The following is a 25,747-nucleotide window of genomic DNA, read 5'->3' on the forward strand; positions in this document are numbered from 1 at the left end:
TCAATATCCAATATCAGGGTCAAAACCTAAGTGCTGAGGAAGAGGAGTTAGCTATGACATGGGTATCCAGCAATCATCCATCTTTAATGCCAACTATAATAAACTTCAGAGCTAAGGGGGAACCATTCAAGAAATATATGTTTGCTGAAGATATTTTAAGGAAGGTCACACCAGTAAACTGGTGGAAGTCACTTAAGCGCTTGGATTTAGAGACTGTTCAAGTAATGATTTCACTTTTAACAGCAGTAGCTTCTGCAGGCGTTGAAAGGATATTCTCTTCCTTTGGACTCATTCATTCTAAATTGAGAAATCGGTTGGGACCCAATAAAGCAGGAAAGCTTGTTTTTCTTTTCCAGATTATGAATAGGAACAAAGAAGAAGATGATGATGAAGATGACGACAAGTGAGCTACAGAGGACAGCAGGGACAGTAGTATTTAAGTTTTTCATGTGTCGGCTGGGCTGACAGTCTAAGTTTCTTAAAATATATATATATTTTGTTTAGCCAAATTAGTTAACAAACATGGATGTTTGTTTAAGCAAATAACTTATGCTGTAATGTTATTGTTTCAGTTGAATAAATCTATTTAAATTGTTAAGGTCAGGATTATTTTTCTCCTTCCTAAGTACAACAGAACAGTGGTGTCCAAATATGAATGATTAACCCATTAAACTGGGGAGAAAAAAGTAATCTAAAAAGTGATTCTAAAAATCTTCATCTACTTGCATGTTAGAGTAGCAAGAACTAGTTTAGGTAGAAACTTTGATTTAAATCACTGATTTAAATCAAGCCTTACTGACTAGTGATTTAAATCAAATCCACCCTGCTGAGCATGTGAAGGATTTAAGTGGTGTCAGTCAGGATGAAAGCCAGGACACTTCCTTGTTCTGGCCACGCCCAGTTGACACTTTACAACACTGCACAAGACCAAATTAAAGCATAAAATGGTAAAGTAATTGCCTTACTGTAGTGCGTCCTTGTGTGATCTGTAAAAAAAAATGTGTATGCTCCCTTTAACAATCAGCTGTTTGTGGACATGTAGCTGCTGTCGGACGTGTAATCTTCTGTCTAGAAATGTCACCACTTTGTGAGCCTCCCCAGTAATAACCAGGAATACGCCACCAGAGATGTCTGTGTGACAAGCTCCAAATAAAAATGATGTTTATAAATGATTAAAAGAAAGACACAAAATGCTCTATAAACTGATGCCAAATATTGTGCTCCTCTTTTATGAGATCTCTGCTTGTGGTCAGTGACTCAAAGCAATTCTTCTCAACCAGGAGCTGTAACTAGGTGAGCAAAAAGATTTGCAGTTCTCTGGTCCAGCGTCCATGTCAGTGCTTGGCACCCAGGCGGCCCTTCAATGCCGGTGTCATGGGCACCCCTCAGTAGCACAAGTCCCCCACAAAGTCATGATGTCTGGTCGGCACTTCCCTGAAGGAGCAAAGTGGTTGCTGATTAGGACCTGCAAGTCTTTTCTTTATCGCTTCATAGGGGGGCACAGGTTACCATGGGTGTATGCTGCTAGGAGGCTAACACTATGCAAAATAAGAAAAGTAGCTCCTCCCTCAGCAGTATACACCCACCGACAGGCACCAAGCACCTCAGTTTGTGCTTAGTGTCTGTAGGAGGCGGACATGGATCTTCCCAGATCCGCAACTAACCTTTTTCCTTTCAGGTTTTGTTGTTTTTTATTAACCTTTTTCCATTTCTTTTTCAGATACAGCTTCGGGGAAACGGTGTAAATTCTCACCCTGCCTTCCCATATTATGCGGCTGAGCTAGCAGTGTGGTGTCGCCCGCATCGCATCCCTCAGGCCGCAGGCAGGACTTTATCCCCTACCACCCTGATGGGTGCTTCTGGGTGATAACCGGCGGCTAGTCCTTGCCGATTCCCCCACTCACCCCTCTCTCCGGAGAGGGCTGAGAGGAAGATGGTGGTCACCGGCGGTGACCTCCCCCCTCCGCTGAAGGAGTTGACGCTGCCTTCTGCACTGTAGGAACAGTGCGGGAAGGAGGATAATGTCTCCCAGCGACCCTCTCCATCCAGGGGCCCCTGCGGTATGCCTCCTCATTATATACCAAAAAAGCCGGATTACTTACCGGTAATGCTCTTTTAATGAGTCCACGACAGCACCCACTGGAGGTATCGGATCCGCCCCATTTGGAACAGGAAACTGTACAGGAAAGATAAAAGGGGCGGTCCGCCTTTCCTCCTCAGTTTTGCATTTCAGAGTACCAGGAGGACCGCCAAGGATTAGGCAATGTCTTTTACTTATATCTTTACTTATCCAACTTTAGCAGATATACTTTTAACATTGATATTTGTAGCAGGGAGGGAAGTGAGCGGGTGCTGTCGTGGACTCATTAAAAGAGCATTACCGGTAAGTAATCCGGCTTTTTACCCTTCGCCACGACAGCACCCACTGGAGAGATTCCAGAGACCATCACCTGGGTGGGACCACCGTGCCAAGGACAGTCCTGCCAAAGCTTAGGTCAGAGGTAGACGAAAGATCAAGTCTATAGTGTCTATAGAAGGTAGAAGGGGATGACCAAATTGCCGCCTTACATATGGTTTCAATTGGAACGTCTCCCCTCTCCGCCCAGGAAGCCGCCATTGCTCTGGTGGAATGTGCTCTGATGTTTCCTGGAGGTTCTTCATTTTTTGCAGAGTAGGCTAAACGAATGGCATCCCTGATCCATCGGGAAATGGTGCTCTTTGTGACTCCATACCCTTTTTTACGGCCCTGAAAAGAAATGAAGAGAGTCCTACACTGCCTCCAGCTCTCGGACCTTTCAATATACTTTAGGACAGTTCTTCTGACGTCCAAAGTGTGGAATTTCTGCTCTTCCGGAGTGGAGGGATCTTCAAAGAAGGTTGGGAGGAGTATCTCCTGAGACCTATGGTACCTTGTTGATACCTTAGGCAGGTATGAGGGGTCTGGCTTCAATATTAATCTATCCCGATATACCTGCAAAAAGGGTGGATCTATGGACAGGGCCTGGATATCACCCACTCTCCTAGCGGATGTCAGTGCTACCAAGAGGGCCGTCTTAAATGATAAATATTTAAGGGATATCGTATCTATCGGTTCAAAAGGTTCTTCTGTAAGGGCGTCTAACACCAAGATTAAGTCCCATGTAGGGATTGTGGGTATGTGAACCGGAGTTATTCTTTCACATGCCGTAATGAATCGTGATATCCACTTATTCCCTGCTATATTATGGCCATACAGCGCCCCCAACGCAGACACCTGTACTTTCAGTGTGTTTACTGACAAGCCCAATTCCTTTCCCTTTTGTAGGAACTCTAAGATAGGGACTATCGGGACTTCTGCTGTATGAGATGCTGTATGAAACTCTAGGAATTTCTTCCATATTCTTTTATAAATTTGGGTTGTGGACTGCTTCCTGCTCTGCAGGAGCGTAGTAATTAATGATTGCGAAAACCCTCTTGATCTTAATAGGTGCCTTTCAAGTTCCACGCCGTCAAGTGTAAGTTGTCCACTTGAGGGTGGAAAAAAGGGCCTTGGGAGAGTAGGTTGGGGTTTGAGGGGAGAACCCAAGGATCTGTCACTGACATAATTCGTAGCCACGAGAACCACGGTCTCTTGGGCCAGAATGGTGCTATCAGGATTACTCTCGCCTTTTCCTCTCTGATTTTCTGAATCACTTGTGGCAGGAGAATCAATGGAGGGAAGGCGTATGCCAGCTTGAATCTCCATGGTTCCTGGAGGGCATCCAGTATGTCTGGGTGATCTGCTGGAGACAGGGAAGCAAAGGTCTTTGTTTGTCTGTTTTCCCTTGTGGCAAAGAGGTCCACTTGAGGATGCCCCCATAGAGCCACTATGTTCTGGAAGATCTGGTGATTGAGGCACCACTCCCCTTGCCGAAGTGTGTGTCGGCTTAAGAAATCTGCTTCTTGATTGTCCTCTCCTCTGATATGAAGAGCTGAGAGGGACAACAAATTGCTTTCGGCTAAGTCTAAGATTCTTGCCGCAGAAGACATCAGAGTCTCTGATCGAGTACCTCCTTGTCTGTTTATGTAGGCCACTGTGGTGGTGTTGTCCGACAGGATCCTGACATGTTTCTGTTGGAGCTGTGGAAGGAAATAATGTAGAGCATAGTATACTGCTGTCAGTTCTTTTAAATTAGATGAGTATTCTCTTTCCTCTCTATTCCATCTTCCTTGACAAAAGCTATTCCCCATATGGGCTCCCCAGCCTTGGGGGCTAGCGTCGGTGGTTAGGATACTAGATGGTACTATGACCCATGGGACTCCCGAGGATAGATGGTCATCCTCTAACCACCATTCCAGAGAAGTCAAGACCTCCTGCGTTAGAGTTATCTTGCTCTCGAGGTGACCACCATGTCGCCTCTCCTCCTGGAGGATATGATGCTGGAGTGTGCGGACATGATAATGGGCCCACCGGACTGCAGGGGCACAGGAATCTAGCGACCCCAATAGCGACATTGCCCCTCTCAGAGACATGCGTGGTCTATCTATGGCTGCCTCTACTTTCTCTTTTGTTAGTGCAATCTTTACCTGCGGAAGTAGACATTTCTGGGTTATGGAGTTCAATTGGAACCCCAAAAACATCTGGAGGGATTGCGGAACGAGCCTGGACTTCTGTATATTGATGATCCAGCCTAGGTCCTGTAAAGACGAGATTGCATCAGCCACTCTTTCGGTACATTGGGTATCTGAGTTCCCGATTATTAGGAAGTCGTCTAAGTAAGGTACAATTAAAGTATCTTTTTGACAAACATAGGCCATCACCTCTGCCATCACCTTGGTGAAGATTCTTGGTGCTGTTGAGAGGCCGAAAGGCATGGCTGTGTATTGAAAATGACGGACCTTGCCATCGAATACCACTGCGACCCTTAGATATTTTTGGTATCTATTATGGATAGGAAGATGATAATAAGCATCTTTTAAGTCAATCCCCGCCATCACACAATTTGGAAAGAGAAGCTTTATGGTGGATCTGATTGATTCCATCTTAAACTTATAATTTTTAATAAACGTATTAAGCTTCCTTAAATTAATAATTGTTCTAAATGTACCATCTGGTTTGGAAATTAAAAATAAGGGAGAGTAGAAGCCTCTACCTTCCTGTCCCTCTGGGACCTCTACTAAAACCCCTTTGCATAGTAGGCTCCGAATCTCTTCTTCGAGGGCCTTTTGTTGGGTCATAGAGTTAAGGCGGGTTAGGACAAAGAAATCATAAGGATTTTGAAGGAATTCTATTTTCATTCCTTCTTTAATAATACTCAAGATCCATGGGTTTGAGGATATTTGTTCCCATTTTGGATAAAAGAACCGTAATCTACCCCCTACAGGTGGGTCTGATTCTTTAATTTCTATTTTCACTTCGGAACGTTGGACCCCTGAACATGGTACCCTTTTGTTTCTCTTCTTTTGTGGCCCATCTATTTGGTCTTTCCGTTTGCCTCCTTCTTCCAAACGGTCGCCTCTTAAAGGTTCTCCTATAGAAAGGGATAGAAGAGTCAGGGAACGCCTTCTTCCTTTCCTTTGCTTTGGCGAGTATCTCGTCTAGGGCTTTCCCGAAGAGAAACTCACCCTCACACGGGGTTGCACAGATCTTAGCCTTTGATTGCGCGTCCCCCTTCCAGCTCTTCATCCACAACACCCTTCTGGCGTTGTTCACTAGAGCTGCTGATCTTGCTGCCAGCCGTAGAGTGTCTGCCGACGCATCAGCCATAAAGGCAGCTGCCCCCCTTATCAATGGGATAGCGGCCCTTAATTTTTCTCTGGACACCTTTTGCTCGATTTGTTGATCCAGCTGGTCCAACCACACGAGCATGGATCTAGTGGTGCATGTGGTGGCTACCGCTGGCTTAAATATACCCGTGGTAGACTCCCAAGACCTCTTCAATGATGATTCCGCCTTGCGGTCTAACGGGTCTGCCAACAAGCCTGCGTCCTCTACTGGTATAGCCGATTGTCTCGAAGTAGAGGATATAACGGCATCCACTTTTGGCACTTTGGTCCATTTTAATAGCTCCTCATCGCTGAAAGGATACTTTCTTTTTGAGGCTGATGGGAGAAAACTTCTTTGGTCATTTTTTTCCCATTCCCTCTTTATTAGGGTCTTAATTGCCGGTATTACCGGGAACGCTCTCCTTTTCTTTTCAGGCAATCCCGCAAACATTATGTCCTGTGCGGTTTGGGCACCCCTTGGTTCCTCACACCCCATAGTGCTTCTCACCGACTTGACTAGGTTGTCCACACTATCTAGGGGGAAACATGACTGTCCCTCCATGTCTGATGATGACGAGGATGTTAGTGAGGAGTCAGAGATTAACCCCCCTTCTTCTTCTGACTCTGAGCTGAGGGTTAACAGCTTCTTGCTGCCAGTCTCTGAGGGAGTTTTGGCGCGGTTAATAGCCTGTATCTCCTCCCTGATTATAGCTCTAATGTCCTTTGTCGACAATGCGGTCCCTTGCTTTGTCTCTTTGGTGCACTGTTTACAGAGCTTCTTAGGGTAGGAGTCAGGGAGAGGTTCCGAGCATAGCGCACATTCTTTATGCTTGGATTTATCCTTTTTCTTGGTCTAGAAGGGGACACCAAGGCGGGGGGGGGGGTAGGAGAGGTCAGCTTAGTAGGCAGAGTATATACTTTGCACACTCACCCAGTGAAGCCTTATATTACCGGATCAGATGGCTGAGACGTCCTAGGCCTTGATTCTCCTGCTTCATTCCTGCGGCCGGTGTTGCGGTCCCTGGTGGAGCTACCTCCTGCAGAATCCCCCGCTGGAGCGTGTGCTTCCGTTGGGGACGACATTGCTGCATCGCCGCTCAGCTGCGCCGCTGTTTAAATAACTTGCTACTCTTTTTTTTTTTTTTTTTTCTTTGCCGTCCCCCCGGAAGTTGCTCCTCCTCCCAGGGATCACCGCGCGCGTGCCCGACGCTCTCTCGGCCATCCCGCCCCGGAAGTTCAACCATTACTTCTGGGGGGGTCAGGAGACTGTGCGCCGGCCGGCTACCGCGCCGCTTTACCGCGCTGCCTTCTCCATGCACCGCCACCGCCGCTGGCGCCTCCATTCAAAAGGAGACCTCCCTTTTTTTTTTTTTTTTTTTTTCTTCTGCGCCACTGGCGCTCTTACCACTCCCAGCAGCGGTGCGTCCCGGTGCCTGCCGGCGCTCTCCTGGGTGAGACGGGGCGGCCATCCCCGGACCCCGTCATCACCCTTCGCTCACCAGACGAGGGGGGAGCCGTCTAACGGAATCTCCCCCGACGCTGCCTCTGGACCGCAGCCCCTGCCGTTCCCAAGGAGACTGCACAGGCGGCATGCCTGGCCCAGGTATTCTTTTCCTGAAGGATATCGTGGCTCCGTTTGGAACAGGAAACCAAAACTGAGGAGGAAAGGCGGACCGCCCCTTTTATCTTTCCTGTAGAGTTTCCTGTTCCAAATGGGGAGGATCCGATACCTCCATTGGGTGCTGTCGTGGCGAAGGGTAAAAGAAGACTGACGCTCCACATAGACGTCTACGGTACCACAACCCCTCATGGCCGTGCACTTTATTAATAGCTTCATAGTTCACTCAGTGCCCGAGCCCTTCGGTGTCCTCACCGCTATCACTGACCCCCCCCTCCTCTCCGGGGTATCGGCTTCACCCTAGTACATAGTGCTTTTCCTGTCAGGCTTCACTTTCATTTTCACAGGGGTTTTCCCTGTTCAGCGCGCTTTTTTGCCGCTTATTTTTCCTTCATAGTCAGGCCTGGAAGTCCGCATGAGGCACGCCCCTCTCCTCAGCCCAGCCAATCGTGGGGACTCTTTATGTAATACCCCCCCTTTTTCTGACAACAGCCTATCACACCATTCGGACTCTAGCCACGCCCACCGCTAAGGTCCTTCACTGCTCCAGCATCATAATGCTGCCCAGCACCTCGTGCACTGCCCTGGCAGCACACGGACTTACTATTCAGGGGACACAGTCACACTCCTGTTTGCTGCGGGTCGCTGGTAACGGGTAGGCTCTGTCCTTCTCCCTGGGCCACCTTATAGCACTCCCCTGCAGTATTTTTACCTCACCAGAAAGCGTTACTCCCTCCCTTGCAGTATCTTTACCTCACTAGAGAGTGTTACTCTCTACATATGCCCAACTCCACAAGGGCTCCCCTTGCTAGGCCCACCGTAACTCATTACGCCTGTGCACGCTGTAAGTAAAAGTGGACCTGACAGTCGTCGTCTCTCTGCCTGTCCTGCAGTACCTCCAGCATGTCTGCCCCACAGGAGCACACTGACTCCCGGGATGAGAACACTCCCCCTCCACCGGAGTGGGCCGTTGCAATGTCTCAGTCGGTCGCAGACCTGACTAAAGTAGTATCCCAGTCCCTGGTCCAGGTCTTAGAACGACTTCCACAGCTGTCTACAGCCACCAGTGCTCCGACCGCCTCTCACGGCGAGCCGCCAGCGCCTGACCGCGACCTCTGTCTGGCTCTTCTTCCAGCTCACCAGGACCCTCCGCAACATCCAGGCTGCTTTCTTTGTCCCAGCCCCCTTCTTCGGAAGCGGACCTTGGGTCAGATATACACTCACTGGCCACTTTATTAGGTACACCATGCTAGTAACGGGTTGGACCCCCTTTTGCCTTCAGAACTGCCTCAATTCTTCGTGGCAGAGATTCAACAAGGTGCTGGAAGCATTCCTCAGAGATATTGGACCATATTGACATGATGGCATCACACAGTTTGCGCAGATTTGTCGGCTGCACATCCCTGATGCGAATCTCCCGTTCCACCACATCCCAAAGATGCTCTATTGGATTGAGATCTGGTGACTGAGGAGGCCATTTGAGTACAGTGAACTCATTGTCATGTTCAAGAAACCAATCTGAGATGATTCGAGCTTTATGACATGGCGCATTATCCTGCTGAAAGTAGCCATCAGATGTTGGGTACATTGTGGTCATAAAGGGATGGACATGGTCAGCAACAATACTCAGGTAGGCTGTGGCGTTGCAACGATGCTCAATTGGTACCAAGGGGCCCAAAGAGTGCCAAGAAAAAATTCCCCACACCATGACACCACCACCACCAGCCTGAACCGTTGATACAAGGCAGGATGGATCCATGCTTTCATGTTGTTTACGCCAAATTCTGACCCTACCATCCGAATGTCGCAGCAGAAATCGAGACTCATCAGACCAGGCAACGTTTTTCCAATCTTCTACTGTCCAATTTCGATGAGCTTGTGCAAATTGTAGCCTCAGTTTCCTGTTCTTAGCTGAGAGGAGTGGTACCCGGTGTGGTCTTCTGCTGCTGTAGCCCATCTGCCTCAAAGTTCGACGCACTGTGCGTTCAGAGATGCTCTTCTGCCTACCTTGGTTGTAACGGGTGGCAATTTGAGTCACTGTTGCCTTTCTATCAGCTCGAACCAGTCTGCCCATTCTCCTCTGACCTCTGGCATCAACAAGGCATTTCCGGCCACAGAACTGCCGCTCACTGGATTTTTTTTCTTTTTCGGACCATTCTCTGTAAACCCTAGAGATGGTTGTGCGTGAAAATCCCAGTAGATCAGCAGTTTCTGAAATACTCAGACCAGCCCTTCTGGCACCAACAATCATGCCACGTTCAAAGGCACTCAAATCACCTTTCTTCCCCATACTGATGCTCGGTTTGAACTGCAGGAGATTGTCTTGACCATGTCTACATGCCTAAATGCACTGAGTTGCCGCCATGTGATTGGCAGATTAGAAATTAAGTCTTAACACACAGTTGGACAGGTGTACCTAATAAAGTGGCCAGTGAGTGTAGATTCACAGTCCGGGTCAGATTCAGATACAGACCACATGTCCAAAACACAGGACATGGTAGATAGCCTTATCTCGGCTATTACTCAAACGCTAAGGTTAAAGGAGGGCGAGATGCCTACACTGGACTCCTCTGTCTCATTTAAACCTTCAAGGCCTCCCTCCTAAACCTTTCGCAAACAGAGTTCAATGCTACCTTATCCAAACACTGGGAACACCCAGAAAAGCGTTTTTCAGGACGCTAGCAGCTGGGCGTGCTATATCCCTTTAACCTCGGACCTTCTCACAGAATGGGCCGAGTCTCCTAAGGTAGATCCGCCGATCTCTCGCCTGTCTTCCAAGACAGTCGTATCTCTACCGGACGGTGCGTCGACGGACAGGCAGATCGAATCACTGACAAAATCTATTTTTGAGGCGACTGGCGCCTCTCTCTGCCCCAGCTTTGCCTCCACTTAGGTGGCGAAAGCCATCTCAGCCTGGGCAAAGATACTTCTTAAGGGCATTTTTGCATCAGCTCCTCAAGATGAGCTAGCGGAATTAGCAGATCAAATTGATCATGCAGGCAAATACCTTCTCGCTGCCTCCATGGATGCAGCTGGGTACTCCGCAAGAGCAAACAGCAACAGCGTGGCCATATGCGGCATGTTTTGGTTGAAGTCATGGAATGCAGACACCACCTCTAAGAAGTCGCTCACTAAACTAGCATTCCAAGGGTCCAGGCTCTTTGGAGCCAGTCTGGACCATATATCTGATGTGACTGTAGGTAAGACCACCTCGCTTCCTCAGTCTAGACCTAAGCGCTTCTTTAACAGAAAGCCTCACCTGCTGTTTAGGTCCTTTCGACCCTTCCATTCTTCGGAAGGTTCCTCACACCAGGACCGCCCCGCTACCTCCGGAGAGCGGAGGAGACCATCATTCAAACCCTCGCACCACTGGAGACCAAAGGGCAGGACCCCCAAGCCCTCTGGTTCCCGTTCCAAGTTTTTCCAAGGTGGGAGGCAGACTTCTTTCCTTCAGGGAAGAGTGGCTGTCGGTTGTCGACGACTCCTGGGTAAGGGAAATCATTACGTCAGGTTAGAAAATCAAATTTTCTTCCCTCCCACTCTTCTTTCTGTCTAGTCTTCCGAAACAGCCTTCTCAGACTCCAGGGTTCATTCAAGCCGTCTCTTCCCTCCTATTCACCGGGGTAATTGTACCTGTTCCTTTAGGACGAACGGTTTTCAGGGTTCTATTCGAATCTCTTCGTAGTCCCGAAAAAAGACAGCTCGCTCCGTCCAATCTTAGACCTCAAACTTCTGAATCAGCACGTTCGAATCAGCCACTTCAGGATGGAGTCCCTACGCTCAGTGATCGCCTCCATGGAACCGGGGGAATACCTCTGCTCTATAGACATTCAGGATGCGTATCTCCACATCTCTCTCTGTGTGCAGCACCAAAGGTTCCTTCGATTTGTGATCCAGGACGATCACTACAAATTCACAGCTCTCCCCTTTGGCCTAGCATCGGCTCCCAGGGTCTTCACGAAGGTCATGGCAGCCGTCATGTCCATCCTTCGGTCCAGGGGGATTCTGATAATCCATTACCTGGACGATCTATTGATCAAGGGCACATCCCGCTGAGATTGCCTTCACAGTCTTCAGATCACCCTCGACACTCTGACCCGTCTCGGCTGGCTAATCAACACTGAGAAGTCCACTCTATACCCCACTCAGCGACTAGCTTTCCTGGGGATGGAGTTCGACACTAACCCGGCCCGGGTGTTCCTTCCGAAGGACAAGGTTACTGCTCTCTTGAAGGGAATCCGATCCCTGAATCGGCCACTCCCCATTCCCCTTTGGTTCTGCATGAGAATCCTGGGGAGGATGATAGCCTCTATGGAAGCCGTCACCTTTGCCCAGTTCCTTTCTGCCTGGGACAAGACTTCAGTCTCTCTGGACCGCACCATTCTCCTGCCTCAAGATGAGGCAATCCCTCGCCTGGTGGACGCTGCCTTCCGCAATCCTACATGGGAGATCATTTCTCCCTCTTCAGTGGCAGGTCATCACCACCGACGCCAGCCTTCTCGGGTGGAATGCCCAGGACGCCCTTCTTCCCATCAACCTTCTGGAAATCAGGGCAATCTTCCTTGCTCTCCTTGGCTGGCAGTCTTCTCGCGGGCAAACCAGTCCACATTCAATCAGACAACGCCACGGCTGTGGCGTACATAAATCACCAGGACGGAACTCGCAGCAAACGAGTAATCGCTGAAGTTGCAAAGATCCTGCTCTGGGCAGAAAGTCATGTTCCAGCCATCTCGGCTGTTGGCATTCCGGGGGTGGAAAATTGTGCGTCCGACTTCCTAAGCCGCCAGGGCCTAGCATCAGGCGAGTGGTCTCTCCACCCCACGACCTTCAGCCAGATCTGTCAGTGATGGGGCACTTCGGACGTTGACCTCATGGCGTCTCAGATGAACCACAAGGTCCCACGCTTCGTAGGCAGGTCCAGAGTCCCTCTGGCCATCGGTTGCGACGCACTGGTGATTCCGTGGTCCCAATTTAGACTCCCTTATCTGTTCCCACCCCTTGCCTTGATCCAAGAGTTTTAAAAAAGATAGTCAGAGGGCATTTCAGTCATTCTGATAGCTCCAGATTGGCCAAGACGGCCTTGGTATGCGGAGCTAGTGAACATGCTCTCGGACGTCCCCTGGAGACTTAGAGACCGTCCGGATCTTCTCTCACAAGGCCCCCTCTACCACCAGAGTTCAGTCTCTGAGTTTAATGGCATGGCCGTTGGCGACGCGGTTTTGAGGGAATCTGGTCTGTCCCACCAAGTCATCCAGACCATGATCAGAGCTAGAAAACCTGCATCTTCCCGCATTTACTGTAGGTACTGGAAGGTGGTGTGACGACAACCATGTATTTTCAATGTCCTTCTCCCTTCCATCCATCCCTGGCTTCCTTCAAACAATGTAGAATTGATCTTCAGCTCACCTGGTTCAGCCTGCCCAGTCCTCCTTTCCATAATCTCGGTGCACGGAGTGGATCCATCCCCATCTGGGAGAAATGCTCAATGAAAAAAAAAGTATTTTATGGTTCCAGCACACGATGTGAAAAAATTAAGAAAAGCCTTTATTTAATCCATAATTAAAAAATGCAATTCCAGTGATGATAAAAGCATGTGTAGGCTTACGCGTTTCGGATCATATTTGACCCTTAATCATAGCATAAAATACTGAATAAATGTTGCACTTATCCCTTATCTTTTCCATAGGGATCTGTCCTCCATACCACAGCTTAAGACTTTTCTCCAGGGAGTTGCCCACCTGGCCCCTCCCTACCATCCTCCGATTGATCTGTAGTATCTTAACCTCGTCCTTAGCTCTCTCCAAAGTGTGCCTTTCCAGCCCATTCAGGACATTCCTCTTTCCCTCCTGTCATGGAAAGTGACCTTCCTAATTGCCATTACGTCCATTAGGAGAGTCTCTGAGCTAGCGGCTTTATCCTGTCGTTCCTTGTACCTGGTTCTTCATCAAGATAAGCTTGTCCTCTGGCTCATTCCTTCGTTCCTTCCCAAGTGGTAACCTCTCAACGAGGACATCGTCCTTCCCTCCTTTTGTCCTTCACCTGTTCACCCGCTGGAGAAGTCTCTCCACAAGCTGGATGTCGTCAGAGCCATTCGAGTCTATCCTTCTAGGACAGCCTCTCTTCATCAATCCGATGCCCTGCTTGTCATCTCTGAAGGTCGCCCGAAGGGACTCCTGGCTTCCAAATCCACAATCGCTCGCTGCATTCGTTCTGCGATACTGGAAGCCTACCGTGTTGGGGACAAACTGCCTACTCCGGGAGTGAGAGCCCACTCCACCCGAGCTGTAGGGGCTTCGTGGGCTGTCCGTCACCAAGCTTCGGCACTGCAGATCTGCAGGGCCGCAACACGGTCGTCCTTGCACACTTTTACGAGGTTCTACAGGGTTCATACCCAGGCCTCGTCCGATGCAAGCTTAGGTAGGAAGGTACTGCAGGCGGCGGTAGCTCACCTTCCGACCTAAGTCCTTTCTTCATGTTGCCTAAGTTCTTTCCCACCCTTGAGACTGCTTTGGGACGTCCCATGGTAACCTGTGTCCCCCAATGAAGCAATAAAGGAGGATTTTTGGTACTCACCGTAAAATCTTTCTTGGAGCCTTCATTGGGGGTCACAGCACCCACCCTGTTTAAGTTGTACCATGTTGGGCCTACGAGCCTCTTGTTGAGTTGGTACATATTTTGTGAGTTCATGTTACTTCTACTGCTTTTTTCACCAGCTGAGATACTTGGTGCCTGTCGGTGGGTGTATACTGCCGAGGGAGGAGCTACTCTTCTTATTTTGCATAGTGTCAGCCTCCTAGCAGCAGCAGCATACACCCATGGTAACCCTGTGTCCCCCAATGAAGGCTCCAAAAAAGAGATTTCAGCGATTTTCAGAGATTTTGGTGAGTACCAAAAATCCTTCTTTTCTCTCTTCCCCAGTAACAGCCTGCCCAGACATCTCACAGCGGAGGGTTTGCTACATTCACTCTCCTTTAAAATTTCTAAATATTGAAAAGAATAAAATAAAATGGATTCACTGCCACAATCAATTGGCATTTGATTGTGACATGGAATCAATTTTAATCTTTTCCAATATAGTTTTGAATTTTTAATTAGCTGGAATTTACTTTTTTCGGCTTGGATTTTACATTTGGCCACCACGGTTCTCCTGCTCCTGCACTCCTTGAGGCGCAGTGTTGAACTATTAAGCCTCGTTCACACGTACCATTTTTTCGCATTTCCGCAGCGGTATTTCAGGCGCGTTTTTGCCGCGAAAACGCAAAAAATAAGCATCCCATGCATTCCTATGGGATTCCGCAATGCTGTGCTAATGCTGCGGTTTTTACCACAGCGGAATCGCTTCGCGGTAAAAACCGCAGCATGCTCATTAATTTTGCGGAATCGCGGCGATCCCGCACCCATAGGAATGCATTGTTCTGCTTACTTTCCGCATGTGGCTGTGCACACCATGCGAAAAGTAAGCAGAACTTTTGCGGATGGTACCCACGGTCCGGAGGAGAGGAGACTGTCCTCCGGGTACCATATCCCTGTAAAAAATAGAACTTAAAATAAAAAATATTGTTATTCTCACCTTCCGACGTCCCACGCAGCCTTCCCGCCACGCTCCCGGTCCCAGTAAGCCTTTGCGAGCGATGACGTCCGTTCTCGCGGGATCGCGAAGTCTCGCGGTCATTTGCGCGACGTCATGGCGAATGACCGCGAGACGTCGCGAGACGGCGCGATTCCGCGATGACGGACATCGCGGTAATTGTCGCAAAGGATTACTGGGACCGGGAGCGTGGAGAAAGGCGGGAAGGCTGCGCGGGACGTCGGAAGGTGAGAATAACAATATTTTTTTATTATTATTATTATTTTTTACATTCTATCTTTTACTATTGATGCCACATAGGCAGCTTCAATAGTAAAAAGTTGGTCACACTCGTCAAACACTGTTTGACGAGTGTGACCAACCTGTCAATCAGTTCTCCAAGCGATGCTACAGATCGCTTGGAAAACGCTAGCAATTCTGCAAGCTAATTACGCTTGCAAAATGCTAGTTTTTCCGCGGGAATTTAAAATGCGATTTTCCCGCAGAATGGAATTCCGGAATTCTTGCGGTAATTTCCGCGAGAGTTCCGCTACGTGTGAACCCAGCCTTAAAGGGTATATCCGGGACTATAGAAAAAAAAATGTACCAAAGCACTAACAGGCAAGTAATTGAAACCTACCTGCCTGTTGGGCACGGTGCCATTCTTCACCGGCACAGAAGTCTCTGCTGATGTCGCGTCTACAGAGAGGAGGCTTCTTTTCTGCTCCGCTCTGTCGATGTGGCAGGACTTCCGATGTCAGTCTGATAGGCAGCGGGAATCCGACTATCAAACTAGAGGAGCCGGCTGTCAATCAAATGATGTTGGAAGTCCCACCCCATTGCGTCAGCAGAGGTAGCTGAATCCCCGACAGGAGTGGTGTGTGACCGCTCTGTGCCGGGGATGCACACCACCGTGCGTTACTGGCAGGGAAGTTGCAGTTACCTGACTGTTAGTGCTTAGGTATATTTTTTGTTTTTTCATAAAGTCCCCGATATCCCCTTTAACTTTTCTATATTTATTTTCGAACCTGGTAGACAATGCTGGGGTTTTCAGCTTGATACTTTTTATCTACATTGTAGCAGGTGGCCAGATTAGAGCTGTCTCTGCTCTGTGAGCAGCTGTACGTACGTCCGCAGTGTAAGCGAGGATGCTTCCATTCACTGACAGCAAGCAGAGAATGATAAAAGAATTGGTATCACGTGGTTGACCTGGATTCAGCGGGCTCTCATTCTGCTGGTATCAGCCAGTCTCCCGTCGCGGTGGCACCTGCTGTAATGGAGGAGGTCGCAGTACGGAAGTGGGAGGACCCAGAGGAGTCGCAACTCCCAGTGGACGCGTCAATGTCCTTGTATCGATCGGCGTTTACAAGCGCAGACATATGTCCGGCCGGACACCAATCTGCCGCTCTTTACATCATCTTTAATTTGGCGGCCAGTGGGGAGCATTTAAATATTTTTTTTTTTTTTTTTTTTGGACATTTTGGTTATGGGGGTCCATCAGTGCATTATTCTCCAGATCCTCACATGAAAGCCTCAGATCGATGTCCAGCTGCTTCCTACCATTTATAGACCTAATGTACAAGGTCTGCACCCTTCCCCCTCCCTCATTCGGACCTCACGTTATCTGTTATTTTCATACTTATGATTTTTTTTCTTCTTCTCTTCCACAGTTGGTGCCCAGCTCGGGGCCCTGGTACATCAAAGGTAAAGCCGCGGGCTCCATTTTATTATCTATTGATCGGAAACTAATTGCGTATTGATCCACCATCTGTACTCTGAGATGGGGGGTGTAGTTCAAACAATGTCCAGCGTGTGGAGTAAAAAGGGGGGGAGGTTGATGATGATTATTATTATACATTTATATAGCGCCATTTTTTCAATGGCACTTTACATGTGAAAAGGGGAAACATAGACAAGTACAATAAACATGTGTAAGACAAGGGACACACAAGTACAGAAGGAGAGAGGACCCTGCCCGCGAGGGCTCACAGTCTACAGATGATAAAGTTTTTGATTCATGGCTACGCTCCATGACGTCAGGCATTTTATAGAAAGGAGTTTTGTGACTAGTAAATGTCAACCATGCCATGGGGGGGGGGGGGGGGGCGCTCAGACTAAAGCGGGTCCTGAGCATGTGAAGGGTGGGGTCATAATAGAAGAAGAGGTACAGGTCTATGATGCTATTAAAAACCTCACTCGCGCAGAGTGGAGCAGCCCTCCAGGGAGGACAGGGAGATTGCAACATGGTAGACCACATTGTAGATTTATTCAGTGAGTGGCATTTGAGGAGGCGAAGTGTAAATGTTCCCCCACCTCTTCTGTGAACCCTATGAACCGCAGCCACCATGGGGGTTCTGTTACATCCTTGTAGTAATAGGATTCAGGGTGCTGGTTTGATCCCCTCATTGCATTTTTGGCTCCAACATTATTTACCATGATCAGACTTTTTTTTTTTTTTTTTTTTTTTTTGCCCCTGACTTCTGTTTGTTTTTTTTTTTTTCCTTTTTCTTTCCAGGACTGTGATGACTGAAGAATTTAAAGTGCCTGACAAGATGGTGGGATTCAGTAAGTGTGCAGTGTCTTATGTGGTCCTTGGCATGGAGACATTTTGGCTCGTCGGCCCTTCAGGGGCGAAGGAAAACAAGGTCACTCCCCAGTCTAAGGGTACCGTTACACTTAGCGATGCACCAGCGATCCCGACAACGATATGGATCACTGGTGCATCGCTAAGTGGTCGCTAGTGAGCTGCCACACAGGCAGATCTCACCAGCGACATCGCAGGGGTCACTACTTACCTGTCAGACACGGCGATCCAGACGTCCTCTGCCTGCCTCCACGCGTCGCTCGTCGGCGCCACAAGAAGCCCAGCAGGAAGCGCCCGACGAGAAATGATCCAGGACCTTCTCGTGCGATCAGCGATGAGCAGCGGGGGAGCGGTCGGAGGTAAGTATCAGACATAGCGATATCGCTATAACGTCACAAAATCGGTGATGTTACAGCGATATTGCTAGCGATATCGCTATGTGTAACGGGGGCTTAAGCTGTAAACCCCCTGTAGGGTTATCACCTGTCAGATTAAAGCAACTGTGGTTTTTAAAAAGTTAGATTTGCCTGTGATTTATTTTCAATTAAAGGAGAAATAACTTTTATAAAAGAGCTTGGATTTCATCAGTGTCTGGTTGTGCTGTTTGCTGCTGATCACTTTTGTTCTCTCCTAGTTATTGGGCGAGGAGGGGAGCAGATCTCAAGAATCCAGACAGAATCCGGATGCAAGATTCAGATTGCACCAGGTAAATATGGCTAGAAATATGTCAGTGATGTGGGGCTGTAGTGGTAGAGGGAGTTATAGCAGAATAGTGATGTGGGGTCATAGCAGTAGGGGTACAGTGGAATAGAGTTATAGGGTTGTGGTGTGGGGCTGTATTGGTATAGGGAGTTATAGCAGAATAGAATAGGGGTGTGGGGCCATAGTAGGGGTACACTGGAATAGGGTTGTGGTGTGGGGCTGTACTGGTATAGGGAATTATAGCAGAATAGAATAGGGGTGTGGGGCCATAGTAGTACGGGTACAGTGAAATAGGGTTATAGGGCTGAGGTGTGGGGCTGTACTGGTTTAGGGAGTTATAGCAGAACTAGCTATGAACCCGTTCTATGCCCGGGTGGCAAGCATTTTAAATGGTATATGGTCTCACATCCTGGTATGTGCTGCCACCCTCCTATCCTGGTAAGCATGGCACCCCTCATTCCTATCCTGGTATGCATGGTACCCTCACACCCCCCCCCCCCCAATCCTGGTATGCATGGCACCCTAGAATAGGGGTTTGGGGCCAAAGTAGTAGGGGTACAGTGGAATAGGGTTATAGGGTTGTGGTGTGGGGCTGTACTGGTATAGGGAGTTATAGCAGAATAGAATAGGGGTGTGGGGCCATAAATCGTAGGGTTACAGTGGAATAGGGTTATAGGGCTTTGGTGTGGGGCTGTACTGGTATAGGGAGTGATAGCAGAATAGAATAGGGGTGTGGGGCCATAGTAAGGGTACAGTGGAAGAGGGTTATAGGGCTGTGGTGTAGGGCTGTAGTGCTAGATGGAGTTATGACAATGTAGGGATAGGGGTGTGATGGAATAGGGTTATGGGGCTGGGCTGTGGGTCTATAGTGAGATGTCTGATAGCCATGTCTGTGATCACCTGACCAGAGCCCTGCAATCTGTTTTTTGGGACCTCAGCACCTCTACTGATTAGTGGTCATGTTTGCCTCACGTCACAAGAATGATGTTGCACTCATGTGATCTGCATCCATTTCTGGTGAATCTCTTCATCCACAGACCTGCACACAATTCTTTATAAACAAGGAGGACACAATGTATGAAAAAATTATAAATTTTTTAAACCATTCCACAAAAATGACAATACATGCATAAGTATATAAATAAGTAGATGGACAATACAAGGATCAGGCAATGATGGCTTAAGGTCACCAGTAATAAAATAGAGAGTGCTAATTTGCCAGAAGTGCAAGCAACAATAAGGGGTTAATGGGCTAATACCTCCGCTAATAAGTCTTTAAACATGTGCACAGACAATAAGCTGGAGTCTATTAAGTTGCTCAAGCATAGTGCTTACCCATATTGTGCTGACCTAGACCAAAGCCCGCAGCAATCGACGCGTGTTTCGCTTTCACTTTTTATCAAGGTGCGCACCAGCTTGTATTGTCTATCTATTTATATACTTATACATGTATTGTCATTTTTGTGGAATTGTTTAATAAATTTACAATTTTTTTCATTAATATGGACTCTTTACTCTATTGTGTCCTCCTTGTTTATAAAGTTATATTTTGGAGTGTCCTTTAGGGAGCTTGAGTAATACCTTACTATGGCTGTTGGTCTGGCTGGCATCCCCTTTATATTAGCATTGTGCTTTTTTTTCTGGTCTGTGTTCATCTGCACACAATTCTTGCTGCATTTATGCCTTGAAATCAGCAGCTCACGCTCTGTCCACATTTGCATGGTTTAGATGGCACCACAATGGCCATAACACAAAAAAAAATCTTGTGATGCTGCTTCCATCTACAGAGCAGCAGCATACAAAGCTGCGATTCCCAAAAAGCAGCACGCTGGCAGGGAATACCTGTAATGTGCCTGTTACCTCAAGCACCCGGATTCACAGTGTTTTTGTTTTTCTTTCAGATAGCGGAGGGATGCCTGAGAGACCCTGTGTTCTTACTGGAGCCCCAGAAAGCATCGAGTAAGCCCCTTGCCTGCTGCAGCGCCAATAGCAATTTCCCTTTGTATCTCACTGCTGCAGTGCTTAGTGTATTCCGTCTCCGATCTCTGCCGTCCTCCATCCTCGTCCCTACATTCTCTTTCCACAATTACTGCACTTTTTATTTTTCCTTTTTTTTTTTTTTTTTCTTTTCTTTTTCCGCTTGGTGAGTGAACACAAAAGTCGGTAAAGGTAACCCAGCGGGTGGAGGTGATGCTGCACAGGGTTCTTTCTTCCCTCTCCTCTCTGTGCCCCCATCTTTGCTCAGAGCAGGCGATGGCCAACCGTTCGCCCGCCGTTCCCAGACTCTGTGCAGATAACTGGTTTCACTGCACCCCAGCAAGTCTCCCGAGTCTTCAATAGCCCCCTCATTCCTGCCGGGCTGCTGTGACTGCTGAACTGGAATAAGTGTTATTGGCAACTGCATATTACACAGCAAGCGCCCAAGTATCGGCTTTGTTTTGTGTTTTTTTTTTTTTTCTTCTCTTTCTTGAAGATATACCCATTACTGTGCAAAGAAATCATTGTGGCAGCAGCCACGCGCTTTAACCCTTTCATGCCTGGCTGGCGAGCGGCGATCTTAGATGAGTTTAAAGGGAGGGAAGGATATTCTCATTTATATTGGGATATGCTGCCCACAAGTGGGTATGAAATGGGAATGCCTCTTTAAGGGGTTCTGTCACCACTTCATTTTAAGAAACCTGCACCTCGGTTGCAATTGGCAGCTATCAGGCAGCTGGGTCTTTGTGCTGCGCCGCTTCAGTGCGGCAAGGTTTTACGGCTAAAGTTCAGGGTGGGAGTTGCACATTTGGGAGGGTCATGTGTTTATATGGATCTAGATGCCCCGTAAGTAATGGTACATACCCAGAACGGCTTAGGTTATGTAACCTTAAGACCATGTCAAACGGTTTGTCTCCAGATGTTACAAAACTACAACTTCCAGTATGTATTGATAGGCTTATAGTCTTTCTATGGCACTGATAGGCTTGTAGTCTTTCTATGGCAGTGGTCTCCAAGCTTTCTTCTCCAGCTCTTGCAAAAACTACAACTCCCATCATGCACCGACAGGTTTTGCAGCAGCTGTAGAGCCACAAGTTGCAGACCAACACTGTAGAGGATTGCATCTCCCCTTCCCCCTTCAGTGGATTATTAGTTACTCTGTCTGACCCTATTTCCATTTTTACTGCGTCTCCACAGGCAGGCGAAGCGTCTCCTGAGTCAGATCGTGGAGCGCTGCCGGAATGGCCCCGGTTTCCATAACGACATGGACGGAAACAGCACTGTCCAGGAAATACTCATCCCGGCTTCCAAAGTTGGTCTGGTGATCGGTAAAGGAGGGGAGACCATCAAACAGCTTCAGGTAATGGATCCTGGCCCTGTGAGGGTTAATTCATAATTCCCTATGACCTACCTACCACCACCACCATCATCCTCCACACTCTCCTCCCAGTACTATTTTTTTTTTTTTTTCTTTTTTTTTTTTTTTCCATCTACACCATTTTGCTAATAGTTTTGCTCTGCGGCAGGTATAAGCGTGTAATTACGCTCAGTGTGGTGCGGGCTTTGTAGGATGTTAATTTGCAGGAGTTCAGTCTGACGCTAATTAACACTTAATTTCTGGTAACCGCAGCGCCGTAAAAAGAAAGTAAAACGCTAATAAACTTTTTTTTCTTTTTTTTCTTATGGGGGATTTCTTTTTTGGCTTTTGTTTTTATTTCTTTGGTTTTTAATAAAAAAAAAAAAAAAATACAAACTAAAGAATGAAGCAAGATGTTTTACACTTCTTGAATGTTGGGCGAACGCCAATAATCACTGGTTGCAGTTACGTAATGAGCAGTCGCTCGTCAGTCAGGTCCTCAGGTGACAGGTACTAGAAATGTCAGCGCCAGGAGAGGAGGAGGGGCCGGATGATTGAGGGCACGATTGCTACTGTGTCACTCCTGTCATGGGGTCAGAAGAATATGTGGAGGAAGAAATGCAGAGTTTAGATCCGAGCAACTGTATAAAGCCACCAGGGGCACCAGGATTACCACAAACCGAGATTCCGTTACAATTATTGCCTAGTTAGAAGTGTAGGATAAAACATGGCTGCCTCCTTCCACTGTTTTCCATGGCTGTGCATGGTATTTATGGGGATAGATCTGACTTATCATACCAGACACCACTAATGAAGGAGTGTGGTGCTCTGCGGCAGTCAATACCGCCGCACACTAGTTACTCATGTGCTGCCTGATTGTCAGTAACATAAGCTGCATTTAGCTAATGTCAATTTTTTCCCTGCCTTTTCTGAAATAACCTTTCATCCGTTTGCACAGGAGAGAACTGGTGTAAAAATGATTATGATCCAAGATGGCCCATTACCAACCGGTGCCGACAAGCCCCTTCGGATCACAGGAGACCCATACAAAGTGCAGGTACTGGCGAAAGCTCTTCTGAACGCCGTGGCAGCAGCAAATAGTTGAACACTTTGCACGTCATTCTAGACGAAGGGTCCACTTCAGACCGTTAAACAGTGGGCGCATCTTCCCACAGCTATTCGCCAATGAACAAAATGTTCCCCTGTCAGGGGATGCTGGGATTTACAGCACTTTGCACCATATATTGTGATAAATCGGCACGCCTCCTACATAAGCTCCACCCACTTTAAAAATAAATTACATTTTGCAGAGGTGCCGTTAAAATGAGACGAGTTGCAAACGGGCTGAATTTTGCAACATTTCAGATAGGTCCAACCAGCTTGTTGGACCAAACTATGGAGAACTGGAGCCTTGTGTGGGTGCGGGTTATAGAAGTATTTATAGACCGATCAGTGACCTATCCTCCACTAGACCTGAGTCGTGGCCAGAGAGCTCCCTCAAGGTACCCAGCTCCTCTGCCACTCCGTGCAGCATGCTGCCCTTCACTGTTCTATAATTTCAGGAGAGATACATACATACCCAACATATTCCCCCGGCGTATTAAACATTATATGTCTCTAGTGATGAGCACAAGTGCTTGTTATCAAGTTTGCCTAGAGTGCTAGGGTTGGCACAGATTGTTGCAGGTGCTCGAGTGACATGTTCGGGTACGTTTCCACTTTCAGGAATTGCTGCGGTTTTGTTGCTGCGTATTTATGCATCGTCCAACCCGCAGCGTCCAGATGTTACAGCATAGTGGAAGGGATTTCTAGAAATCCCAGGTCCACTATGCGTGTATGTGCGCCTGCGTATCACCCACGGACACTGACATGTAGCGTCTTTCAGGACCACAGCACGTCCATTTCTCTTGCGGAGACTCTAATCTCCGCAGCAGAAATGTAATCAAAATAATGTATTGGACGTGGCAAATCCACACGGTTCAGTGAACACATACGGATTTGCCTGCATTCAGTAGAGGGCAGTGTTTTGGACGCTTCAAAAACACGCTTCTTATAAAGCGCTGCTCTTTCCGAATCGTGGGAACGTAGCCTTCGAGTCCCCTCAGCTCCTTGTTTTGCAGCTCTTAAACAACCACAAAACATGCGGGGATTGCCTGACAAACATAGGCAATCCCCACGTATTTTATGTCTGCCTTAACAGCTGCGAAACATGGGGCCATGAACATGTCACCGAGCACCCACGGTACTTGGTGCAAACTCGAGTAATAAGCACTTGCGCTCATCATAGTGTCACTTTCAGATCATCATGAAATGTTCTTGCATGCAGTGTAATATTAAAGGAGCATGCACTAATTTCTTGTTCCTAATTTCCAGCTTCATGTGCGCCCTTCCCCCGCCCCATAGCTTCTAATAATAAGTTTGTTTATGCACAAAGTACAAGGTGCAGGTGGGAGATCGGCCAAATAGGAAAGATAAACAGTAAATTGGTAAAAGTGGTGAGGGCTGACAGACTAATCCTGGACCTTAAAGCAGCACTGCAGCCAAAATGTCACATGGAAGTTGTTACCGATTGCAGGGACGCTCCATGTTTCACTCCCGGCCGTGTCATGTTCAGAGCGGGCTAAGATGCTGAAATACAAGAGCTGTTTTCACGCCATAGAGCTTTTTTAGTTGATGCCTGTAACATGAAGGGTGACCGTGATCTTTTCATGTCTTAATGGGAAGACTTGGTGCCACCCATTCCCCCTCGCTCAGGTGCACTTTTTGGGTGATGATCCCAGCAATTGGCTAACTGTTCACCATTATTTGGGTCTTGCATGCAGCAGCCTATATCTCCCTCAGATCATGAGTTTTCCAGCTATAATAGAGGCGTCTGAATCGCAGCCTTAATAATAGTTGACATTGTTTTAACCAGAGACCCTTGTGCTAGTGCAGACCCTCATGCCGTAATGAATCACACTGCCAGTGAACCTTTGATTTTATTATTTTCCTCTTTTTGTTTTGCAGCAAGCAAGAGATTTGGTCTTAGAAATCATCCGAGAAAAGGAAGTGGCTGACTTCAGAGGGGTTCGCAGCGACCTGAGCTCCAGGATGGGGGGCAGTATAGAGGTATGCCACACAGAAAAGGATGCAGTTTCATGTCATACTTATTCATTAGGCAGCTAAATCAATAACACTTCTATGGGGGGCAATATTGGGCTAATTTGGAGCAACCAAGATATCACGATCTGTTTTAGCCTCTGAATTTCTGATGGTTCGGTGGACTATTGCCATGATTCCGTGTATGGCCCCTTTCACTGTGGTCCGTCTACAGCAGTGGTTCCCAAACTCCAGTCCTTGCGGACCCCATGTTTTCAGGATTTCCATAGTGTTACACATGTGAGAGAATTCCTGATACCTTGATGATACTTTCATCACCTGTGAAATACTAAGGAAATACTGAAAACATGACCTGTTGGGGTCCGCGAGGACTGGAGTTTGTGAACCACTGGTCTACAGCATTGTAACACATAACTCATACTACAACTCCCAGCATGCTGTAATCTGATCAGCCCTGCGATTTTATATATCAGCCTGAGTAGATGCCAACACCAATGATGCCGTATTTTTCTGTAATGTCCCCTCCTTTCTTTTCCATCCCAACCAGGTCTCCGTCCCAAGGTTTGCTGTTGGAATTGTAATTGGCAGAAACGGTGAGATGATAAAGAAAATCCAGAACGACGCCGGCGTAAGAATTCAGTTCAAACCAGGTTTGTTTGATGGTCATGGCGTTATGTCACACTTCCCTTCTCCCATCTTCTGAACTTGAAGGGTATAAACTTTGTAGTTTCCGTTGTGTTACTGCAGGATGGTGTTTTTCCATCTGAGCGTAACGTTTGTGTTTGCTGCTGTTGATTCTTGGATGCAACGATGTGAAGCTTCACTGCACGACCGCCAGGGGATTAATGTTTTGCTTTGGTTGTGTCTCCCTCCTGCAGATGACGGAATCAGCCCTGAGAGAATGGCGCAAGTAATGGGCCTCCCTGACCGGTGTCAGCACGCAGCACACATCATCAATGAGCTGATCCTGACCGCACAGGTGAGACTGCAGACATGGCACTTAACCCTCCGCTTGCTGTGCTGTGGGCATCATGTGTAAGCTGCCTGACATCAGTCACATGGTAGTGTTACATTTCTTTAGACATTACAACCTCTTTATGATCTTTAGAGCTAAAGGAA

The 25,747-nt window shown here is 47.7% G+C and overlaps 1 protein-coding gene across 1 annotated transcript in view; it reads left to right on the forward strand.

Annotated features, from left to right (window-relative positions):
* Positions 1–25,747, forward strand: part of FUBP3 (far upstream element binding protein 3) — a 56,583-nt gene that overhangs the window by 9,233 nt on the left and 21,603 nt on the right. Inside the window, exons 3-11 of the mRNA XM_073555927.1 lie at positions 16,580–16,613; positions 17,425–17,474; positions 18,128–18,199; positions 20,097–20,154; positions 21,370–21,532; positions 22,488–22,586; positions 24,536–24,637; positions 25,176–25,278; positions 25,507–25,607. Of these exons, the coding sequence (XP_073412028.1) occupies positions 16,580–16,613; positions 17,425–17,474; positions 18,128–18,199; positions 20,097–20,154; positions 21,370–21,532; positions 22,488–22,586; positions 24,536–24,637; positions 25,176–25,278; positions 25,507–25,607 (782 nt within the window). The remainder of the gene's footprint in view (positions 1–16,579; positions 16,614–17,424; positions 17,475–18,127; positions 18,200–20,096; positions 20,155–21,369; positions 21,533–22,487; positions 22,587–24,535; positions 24,638–25,175; positions 25,279–25,506; positions 25,608–25,747) is intronic.

Source organism: Dendrobates tinctorius, unplaced genomic scaffold (assembly GCF_039654945.1).
Source record: "Dendrobates tinctorius isolate UK_male_01 unplaced genomic scaffold, ASM3965494v1 ptg000231l, whole genome shotgun sequence".
Classification (NCBI taxonomy): domain Eukaryota; kingdom Metazoa; phylum Chordata; class Amphibia; order Anura; family Dendrobatidae; genus Dendrobates; species Dendrobates tinctorius.